Genomic DNA, 9,675 nt, shown 5'->3' on the forward strand with positions numbered 1-9,675 from the left:
CTGAACATCTGAAATCTGAAATTCTAAATGCTTTAAAACCCCAAACTTTTTGAGTGCTCACATGATGATAAAGAAAATACTCATGGGAGCATTTAGATTTTAGAGTTTCTGATTTGGTATGCTCAGTTGGTATAATATACATATTCCAAAATCTGAATAAATGTGAAACCCGAAACACTTTTAGTCCCAAGCATTTCAGATAAGGGATACCTAATAGGGTAGTGGTATAAATTGGAATAATCTTTTTAAGGGATCTTTTAACAATTTCTTGTTGAATTGAAAAATGATATTCTTAACAATTCTAAGGAAATAGTCACTGTGCATTAAAGAGCTGCACAAAGATATTCATGGCAGCATTTTTTGTTGTAAACTGTATATAATATGAACTGCATAATGTAAACATTATAAACTGAAATGTTCATCAGCAGGTAAATGGTTAATTGAATTAATGGTATATCAATATAGTTAAATGGAATGAAATAGATCCGTATGTATAGACCCAGAAATTTTTGCTAATTTAGCAATTATGAAAAGTTATAGAGGACAGGTGTGCTAGCTTTTGCCTGTAATCCCAGCATACTCAGAGGCCAAGGCAGAAGGACTGCTTGAGGCCAGGAGTTTGACACCAGCCTGGGCAACATGGTGAGACCCTGTCTCCACACAACAAATTTAAAAACTAGTCAGGCTCCCAGATCACAGCATGTTGACCAAAAAAAAAAAAAAAAAGCCAGGCATGGTGGTGCATGCCTGTGGTCCCATCTACTCAGGAGGCTGAGGTGGGAGGATGGTTTGAGCCCAGGAGTTCAAGGCCACAGTAAGCTATGATGACACCACTGCACTCTAGCCTGGGTGACAGAGACCCTGTCCCGAAAAAGAAAAAAGTAATAGAACGTTAAATACAGTAGTACACACCATTTATGCTTAAAAAAGAAAGAAGACAAGACACTATATAGAGTGAGTGTCATGTCTTTTAAAGTTTAAAAAATTAAATAAAAACATGCTCAGTATAGATTCTGTTATATTTTTGAATGACTTCACCACAGAATGCCTTGTAAGGCAATTAAGAATTTTCCTTTCAAAACTGATGGAAGAAAATAGAAATTGGTCTGTGGAAAGAGTTGATTTCAAAGATTGGATTGTTTTGGGGTTTTTTATTATTCGAAGTCATTTAACATTCATAAAAATATTCTTGTAATCTTTAATTTGGACATGACATAATTTAAACTTCAGATAATTTTAAAGCCCTTAATAAGATCCATCTAATGGTAGGGACTTCACAGTTCAGTCTAGTGGAAATAAATTGGCTTTTGCTTTGGGCCCACTTGTTTGTAGAAGTGAACAATATCTTGTCAGCAGAACTACTTGCAGTATTACCTGACTTCAAATTTCCAAAATGTGAGTAAGCTTGACTTCTAGCCTACTCCTAATCACCTCTGCTAATGGAGTCCACAGAGAGGTAGAGAGAAGATCCAAAATAAATGGTAGTCACTGAATCATTTATATTTGGTTTTGAAGTTCATTTAAAATACTGCTTTGCAGCAAATTTTCTTCCCTAATGGTAAAATGAATGTGTATCCATTAGTAGTCTCCAGCTGCATGGCATCATAGTGTTCATGAAAGTGAATTTATTACATACATTCCAAATAGATAATATACTTGAAAGGATTAAAAATTCATGATGCTGTCAATCAAAATGCTTTCTTCCTACATTAGTGGCATATTCTGAATGACTTAGTAAACAGACTGAGAAGAGGCCTCTGAATTGCAGAGTCTGTAGGAGAAGGTTCAGGAGAGTATTGAATTTTAAGGACTAGAATCCATCTTACCTATGCTGTTGCAATCGCATGCTGACTGGAAATGTGGAAAAGAGACTTAGAAGTAAGGACATGGGATTTGTTTTTGTTTTCTGAGATGGAGTCTCACTCTGTCACCCAGGCTGGAGTGCAGTGGCGCCATCTTGGCTCACTGCAACCACTGCCTCTTCAGTTCTAGCGATACTCCTGCCACAGCCTCCCAAGTAGCTGGGATTACAGGTGCACACCACCACACACAGCTAATGTTTGTATTTTTAGTAGAGGTGGGGTTTCACCATGTTTGCCAGGCTGGTCTCAAACTCCTGACTTCAAGTGATCTGCCCGACTTTGTAATCCCAAAATGCTGGGATTACAGGCATGATCCACTGCTCCCGGCCCAAGGACATATTTAGTATTTTATTTTTTGCAGAGTTAATATTGTTGGCTTTATTTTATTTTCTAAAGCAGCTTATAAGATTGGAGGAAAAAAAAAAAGCCAATGGCTAGGCAGCAAAGCTTAGTTGAGAAGATAATGATGTACTTAGGTAGAAATTGGATCATGCATGTTCTGAGCTTTGCTTTGACATCTGGCCTTGAGCAAGAGGATTTAAAAATAAATTTAAAAGCTGTTTTTTCTTGATTATGAAATTTATATATGCTCATTCCTTTATTCAGCAGATATTTATTTAGAACCTCCATGTGTCAGATTCTGTTCTACATCTGGGAGATACTTTGGTGAATAAAACAAAGTCCTTGTTGTCCTACTGTTTACATTTTTGTGTGAGAGAGAGTGTGTGTGTGTGTGTGTGTGTGTTGGGATGTGTTTTATGTAGGGATGAAAATAACATTTGTAATCCTACATCTTAGTCTTCCCATTTTTTAAAATGTGCAAATATATCGGTCTATGTGTATAAATACAAACAGAACTCTGTGTGTATATATGTGTGTGTGTATATATGTATTGCTGTCTTAAACATATGTGTGGTTGAGATCACATTTGATATATAATTGTCTTGCTTTTTTCAATTAACACAGTATTATGAGTATTTTCTCATGTTACTCAGTATTCTTTGACAAGCTGTTTAATCTATTATTGATAATTTCCCCATTCCCAATTGAAAGACATTTAGGACATTTGTCATGTGATTATACATAACGCTGCAATTAATACCTTTGTATTCTATGTTTACCTTCATTTAAATCATTTTCTACATGTATTTTTTTATATATATTTTTTGAGATGCAGTCTTGCTTTGTCAACCAGGCCAGAGTGCAGTGGCGTGATCTCGGCTCACTGCAACCTCTGTTTCCCAGGTTCAGGCAATTCTCCTGTCTCTGCCTCCCGAGTAGCTAGGACTACAGGTGTGCACAACCACACCCGGCTAATTTTTGTATTTTTAGTAGAGACGGGGTTCACCGTATTGGCCAGGCTGCTCTCAAACTCGTGACCTCGTGATCTCCCTGCCTCAGCCTCCTAAAGTGTTGAGATTATAGGTGTGAGCCACCAGGCCCGACGAGATTTATTTTTAGAACAAGGTTGAGTAAACTCTGGCAGGATTAGGTCCTGACCTGAATTGTCACCTGTGCTATTTCACCCATTGACAGAGAATACGACATTTTTTCTTTTCTTTTTTTTTGAGATGGAGTTTTGCTATATTGCCCAGGCTGGAGTGAAATGGCGTGATCTCAGCTCACTGCAACCTCTGCCTCCTGGGTTCAAGCCATTCTCCTGCTTCAGCCTCCCAAGTAGCTGGGATTACAGGCACCCACCACCGCACCCAGCTAATTTTTGTATTTTTAATAGAGTCGGGGTTTCACCACGTTGGCCAGGCTGGTCTCGAACTCCTGACCTCAGGTGATCCACCCACCTCGGCCTCCCAAAGTGCTAGGATTTCAGGTGTGAGCCACCATGCTCAGCAAAATTTTTCTTCTTAATCTTCATAGGAGGCCAAAAAGACAGGGAAATCTTTTCCTTTAACACGTCCTTTTTAAGCTTTTATTTGTGCATGCTGAGCAGCGTTTTAAATGTAGCCCGTAACTGTTCTGTGGCTACACTGCAAAGGCTTCTTAGACTTATGTTTCTGATCAAGTCATTGTAGCCTATCAGGAAGTCAGTGTTGAAGTACATTTTCTTCTGACATTAACTTTCCATTCCCTAACTGCATGTTAAGCATGCCCCTACCTGGGAAATATCTTTTCTGGGGGAAAATCAGATGGTGACAGCATGAGAAGCACAGATGGAATAGAATGGCCTGTTGTAATTTGTAATTTAAGGAGTCACTGTGTCAGTGCTAATAGTGCCAAGAGTCCAGTTAAAATAGCATGGACTCTGTCTGAACTGCAGGCAGCAGTAGGCTTGTGGGTCTCCTTGGGAGTATCATCAGCTGGCATTTTGAGGGCAGCTTGACTGAAAGGACAGCCAGATCTCTGTGGGTGATTTTTAATAAACTTAGGCTATTCCTGGGCTGTAGAATAGTTACATAGATTAAGAAGAGAGGGTTGTAAGAGGTGGCAGCTGAATATCACCTTGGGAGTTGAACAGTAATTAACTTTATTTTTAATATAAGAAAATGATTTCATTTCAGAACTGGAATATGCTAAAGATGTACCTAGACAGCAGTAATTATTTTACTGTCTCAAGATAATAGCTAGAAGGTACCAGTACCAGAAAGTAGTAAATTAACAGTCTGCAGTCTAGCCTACAAAATAATCACATTGAAGAGGTACAAAACTGTGGACACTTGACTTAATTCATCCAGAAAAGATAATCAGCTTGTTTGGATTGCTGAAGAGTTAGTATCTATGTAGGCAGGTGATATTTCAGAGATTTCCCACAATAAGAACTTTAGGATTTGGTAATACTACTATTCTATTGTATACTTTCTTCAAGTACATTAATTTGTGACTTTCCTAAAACCCTGCAGAAGAGAAAACTGTCTCTTAGGTTGATTTGCCTAAAGTCATAAAACACACCCCACCTCTCCTTTTTCTTTTTTTCTTTTTCTTTTTTGAGACAGAGTCTCGCTCTGTCACCAGGTTGGAGCGCAGTGGTGCAATCTCGGCTCACTGCAACCTCCGCCTCCCGGGTTCCAGTGATTCTCCTGCCTCAGCCTCCCGAGTGGCTGGGACTACAGATGCCCGCCACCACGCTCGGCTAATTTTTTTCTAATTTTAGTAGAGACAGGGTTTCACCATGTTGGCCAGGATGGTCTCGATCTCTTGACCTCGTGATCCACCTACGTTGGCCTCCCAAAGTGCTGGGATTACAGGCATAAGCCACTGCGCCCAGCCCCACCTCTCCTGAGTCTTAATCCAGTGAGTCATTTTCACTTCACCTTAATGCTTCTGGTTTTAAGATGGACATCTGTCTCTCTCTTGATAATCCCATTTCTGAAAATCAGATATTCTATGTAGGAGTACATTCTATGCAGGAGCTTATTTTCCACTATTTTAAGTGGGAAAAATTTTAATATATTACATGTCAATGTAAAACTCCCCAACGAATTCCCTAAGCATTAATAAAATACAGCAAAATACCTATATATAAATAACAAATATCATGTTAGGATGTTAGATGCTAAAAACACTTGCTGCTCTCCAAATAGTTAATATAGTAAGAAACAATTGCTTTGTGTGGAGGAATACATAGCACATCCCCTGTGATGCTCTGCATATTCTTCAAAATGTCCACCAGGGATTCTGATATTGTCAAAAATGTTACTCAAGACATTCCGTGTACATCATCTTGTATTGCATTTTGGGGATGTATAGCTTTTCCTATATAAGCAACTACAGTAAAACATTATATGAATTTTGGATATTAAAAACCAAAAGGCAGCTGGGTGCAGTGGCTCACGCCTGTAATCCTAAGCACTTTGGGTGGCCAAGGCGGGTGGATCACAAGGTCAGGAGATCAAGACCATCCTGGCCAACATGGTGAAACGCTATCTCTACTAAAATACAAAAAATTAGCTGGGCGTGGTGGCACGCACCTGTAGTCCCAGCTACTCGAGAGATTGAGGCAGGGGAATTGCTGGAACCCAGGAGGCGGAGGTTGCAGTGAGCTGATCGCGCCACTGTACTCCCGCCTGGCAACAGAGCAAGACTCCGTCTCAAAAAAAAAAAAACAATAACAAAACAAAAAACAAAACAACCAAAAGGCTTCCACAGGGAAATAACTAGAGAGGTGGTTTTGCAGGGTCTGCTATAATTAACTGGCACTAAGCCAAGGAAACAAAGCTAATGCCAGTGAAAAACAGTTATTTAATTCTCCATTTTGGGTCAATGCAAATGCGTATCTCAAAAATCCAAGGTTCTGAACCTCTGGCAACATCTTACAATTCAGTAAGATCTGCTGCTGGCTAAGCCTAGGGCATGCTAGAGCAGAGTTGCTGGGAAAACTAAGAGTAACATGTAACTACTTGCACATACTGAGGGTACCTCAAGGCACTGACTTCCTTGGAGTGCTTGGACCTTTAACAGAAGGTCTCAGTCTACCATTGTGTGTGTGCAGGAGGCTGATTTGAGTTTTTGCATGATTGCACATTCATGCACATAGCATTACTATCCATGTGTAGTGAGACTACTAGATGCTAGTCTGAGTCTTTACCCTTCCATCACCTACTGTCATGCTTTCCCAAGTCTGAAGATCCTGTTTTCCAAGATCTGTGCTCAGCAAACAAGCTTTGGAGTCTTTAAATGAAAGGAATAGGAAAGGTGAGGAGAGGCCTGGCTTAAAATCATAACATGGAGATTATGGCAGTGAATCACATTGGGTTGAATGCTCTGATATGGAAAGCAGGCTGTGTAGTTCCTCTAGTTCAGAAATTCTATTTTTTGAGACAGTCTCACTCTGTCACCCAGGCTGCAGTGAAGTGGCATAATGTTGACTCACTGCAACCTCCACCTTCCAGATTCAAGTGATTCTCCTGCCTCAGCCTCCCAAGTAGCTTGCATTACAGACGCCTGCCACCATACCTGGCGAATTTTTGTATTTTTAGTAGAAACAGGGTTTCGCCATGTTGGCCAGGCTGGTCTCAAACTCCTGACCTCAAGTGATCCACCCACTTCAGCCTCCTAAAGTGCCAGGATTATAGGTGATTACAGGATTACAGGATCACCGTGCCTTGCCTAGTCTTTTTTTTCTTCTTCTTCTTTTTTTTTTTTTTTAGAACAAAACTAGTTTATTTGGACTTGGGGCTCTGAACAGTTCTGCCTCTATTACCCGATCTCCTCCTGCCACCACTTCAGGACCTAGAGGAACTTTGGCTCCAGCTGTGGTGGCTCCTGCGGCTCTGGCTCTGGCTGCCCTGGCCCTGGCTGCGGTGCCTGTTTCTTCCGCTGCTTGGTGAATTGTGCTTCTCCCGACTCTTTGATGTGCGTTTGTGAGATTTCTTCTCCCTGTGACTATTCCTTTTCCTCTCAGATTCCCCATTTCTTTTGTAGGAGTGGTCTGGACTAGGGTTTCTACTTCCCCGCAGCCTGCTGGAGTAGTGGTTGTGGTGGCCCATCCTCTCCCTTCTCTCGGAGTTCTTGCCAAAGGAGGAGCCAGTCTGATCTGGAGACAAGTGGATGTCTCTGTTAGCTTCCCAGAATTCATTGTTGGGATTTCTGAACACATGAAGAAAGTTGCAGTGTTTTCCTCTTGGACACTGTTGTATTTCAAATAAACCACAAATCGCCATTTTCCACCGGGTCACTGGGCAGAATTCACATTGCAGCTGTCGTCCTGCATACCATCGTCCATTAAACAAAGAAAGGGCTGCTTGGCATTCTTCTTCTGACTGGTACTGAACATATACATTGCCCCTCAGGTGAGGTTCTAAATTGCAGCTGACCTTGAACTGAATCACCTTCCCCACGTTCTTGAACTTGGGCAACACATCCTCATAGAAATCTAGGAACTGTTGGTAGATTTCTTCCTTGCTATACTCCAGGCTTGCATCAGGGTCACAGTCATCCCTCCTGCAGTGCTCCATTCCAAACGTTGTAAACATACTCCTAATAAGAAGGGTAGGACTGGATGTTGGGAAATTATGTGTACGTGAACATCTGTCTCCAAATCTGCAAGCTCCTGTTTTACTGTAGAAGGGACAATTAGCTCGATCCTTCTCCATTACTCTGAAATCCACAGGTGGTTCAGGGTTTTGCCATATGGTACCATTTTCTAACTCATTTTCAGCCTGATCCAGCATCTTCTGCATAGCTTCTTTTTTTCTTTCTTCTGTCGTTTCTGGTCCTCCTCTTCTCTATCTTTCCTCTGCTGTTCTTTCCATTGTTCCTTTAACTTTCTCTATTGTTCTTCTTGCCATTTTTTAGCTGCCTCTTCCTTTTCCTTCTTTATTCTGAATTCTTCTTGTGCCTTCTGCTCTCTCAGCAACCACTCCTCATGTAATCTTTGCCTCTCTCTTTCCAATAGCTTCTCTTCTTCTAGTTGTTGTTCTTCAATAAAGTGTCCTCCTCCTCCTCCTCCTTCTGTGAGAGTCCTGAGTCTCTCAGTCGAGCAAGTTCTTGCCGACATTTCTTTCGTTTCTCCTTCTTCAGGGCAGCCTTGTACTTCCTGTGGCTTGGTTTCTCTGGAAACGTCATATTCTCAAGCGCAGCCATCTTGCCGGCACCGCCTGGCCCCTCAGACATTCTTAACCTATGGGAATATATGGAAGATTCTGTTCATAGCTGCCACTGTCAGTGATTCTACTTACAAGTATTTTATGATGTTTTCTAGCATTGTTTTGTTTGCATACTTATATATATTACAAATTGCTTTCATTTTGTTTCTCCTTTATGTTGCAGTTAGACTATATATTTTTTGTAATTAAGTATATCATAAATTTGAATTTCATTTCATGTACTAAAAGGAGAGTTTCTAAAATATTTACTTATGGCCAGGTGCGGTGGCTCACTCCTGTAATCCCAGCACTTTGGGAGGCTGAAGCAGGCGGATCTCCTGAGGCCAGGAGTTCGAGACCAGCCTGACCAACATGGCAAAAACTCATCTCTACTAAAAATTAAAAAAATTAGCCAGGCATGGTGGCACGTGCCTGTAATCCCAGCTACTTGGGAGGCTGAGGCAGGAGAATTGCTTGAACCCAGGAGGCGGAGGTTGCAGTGAGCCAAGATTACGCCACTGGAGTCCAGCCTGGGTGACAGAGTGAGACTTTGTCTCAAAAATAAAAAATAAAAATAAAGATTTGCTGAAACAAAACGTTTTGGTTCTAGGATTTGCTTTCCCCCACTGAAAGCTAATATGCTCTCCTGTTAGTAATGTTTCATAGATGCTGTTAGAAAACACAGTATTCTTGGGTCAGAGAAAGTCCTTGCTCAGTAATTTTCTTTTCTTACAAAATTATAGGGGTAGATTTTTAAATTCTCAATTAATACCTATTTTATAGAGGAAAAAACAGACTTAAGTGATTAAGTAATTTGCACAAGGTTTGCTTAGCTAGTAAATGGCAGAACCGAGATTGGAAGTTAGTTTCTTTGAGCCCATGCTGTTACTCTCTATATACTATACTAACTCTTTGAATCCGTTTGTTGGGCTGAGAGATCTGTATATATCTTTAGAGTGAGATTTTAGGCCGGGTGCAGTGGCTCACACCTGTAATCCCAGCACTTTAGGAGGCCAAGGCAGGTGGATCACTTGAGGTCAGGAGTTTGAGACCAGCCTGGCCAACATGGCGAAACCCCGTCTCTACAAAAAGTACAACAGTTAGCCAGACGTGATGGTGCATGCCTGCATGCCTGTGGTGTCAGCTACTTGGGGGGCTGAGGCGGGAGAATCACTTGAGCCCAGGAAGATGAGGCTATAGTGTTCTGTATTTGTGCCTCTGCACTCCTGCCTGGGTGACAAAATGAGATCCTGTCTTTAAAAAAAAAAAAAAAA

The 9,675-nt window shown here is 41.0% G+C and overlaps 2 protein-coding genes and 1 pseudogene across 3 annotated transcripts in view; 1 reads left to right on the top strand and 2 right to left on the bottom strand.

Annotated features, from left to right (window-relative positions):
• REEP5 (receptor accessory protein 5) overlaps positions 1 to 9,675 on the top strand; it is a 44,099-nt gene that overhangs the window by 22,591 nt on the left and 11,833 nt on the right. The gene's annotated exons all lie outside the window — the stretch shown is intronic.
• The window catches only part of LOC108512894 (U2 small nuclear ribonucleoprotein auxiliary factor 35 kDa subunit-related protein 2-like), a 23,052-nt pseudogene continuing 20,318 nt past the window's right edge, over positions 6,942 to 9,675 (bottom strand). The window contains exon 2 of the transcript XR_001880738.1: positions 6,942 to 8,436. The product of XR_001880738.1 is annotated as a U2 small nuclear ribonucleoprotein auxiliary factor 35 kDa subunit-related protein 2-like (transcript). The remainder of the gene's footprint in view (positions 8,437 to 9,675) is intronic.
• Positions 8,132 to 9,675, bottom strand: part of SRP19 (signal recognition particle 19) — a 29,719-nt gene continuing 28,175 nt past the window's right edge. The window contains exon 5 of the mRNA XM_017848447.1: positions 8,132 to 8,436. Coding sequence (XP_017703936.1) covers positions 8,432 to 8,436 — 5 coding nt within the window. The 3' untranslated portion in view covers positions 8,132 to 8,431. The remainder of the gene's footprint in view (positions 8,437 to 9,675) is intronic.

Source organism: Rhinopithecus bieti, unplaced genomic scaffold (genome assembly GCF_001698545.2).
Source record: "Rhinopithecus bieti isolate Rb0 unplaced genomic scaffold, ASM169854v2 scaffold_31072, whole genome shotgun sequence".
NCBI classification, from domain to species: Eukaryota; Metazoa; Chordata; class Mammalia; order Primates; family Cercopithecidae; genus Rhinopithecus; species Rhinopithecus bieti.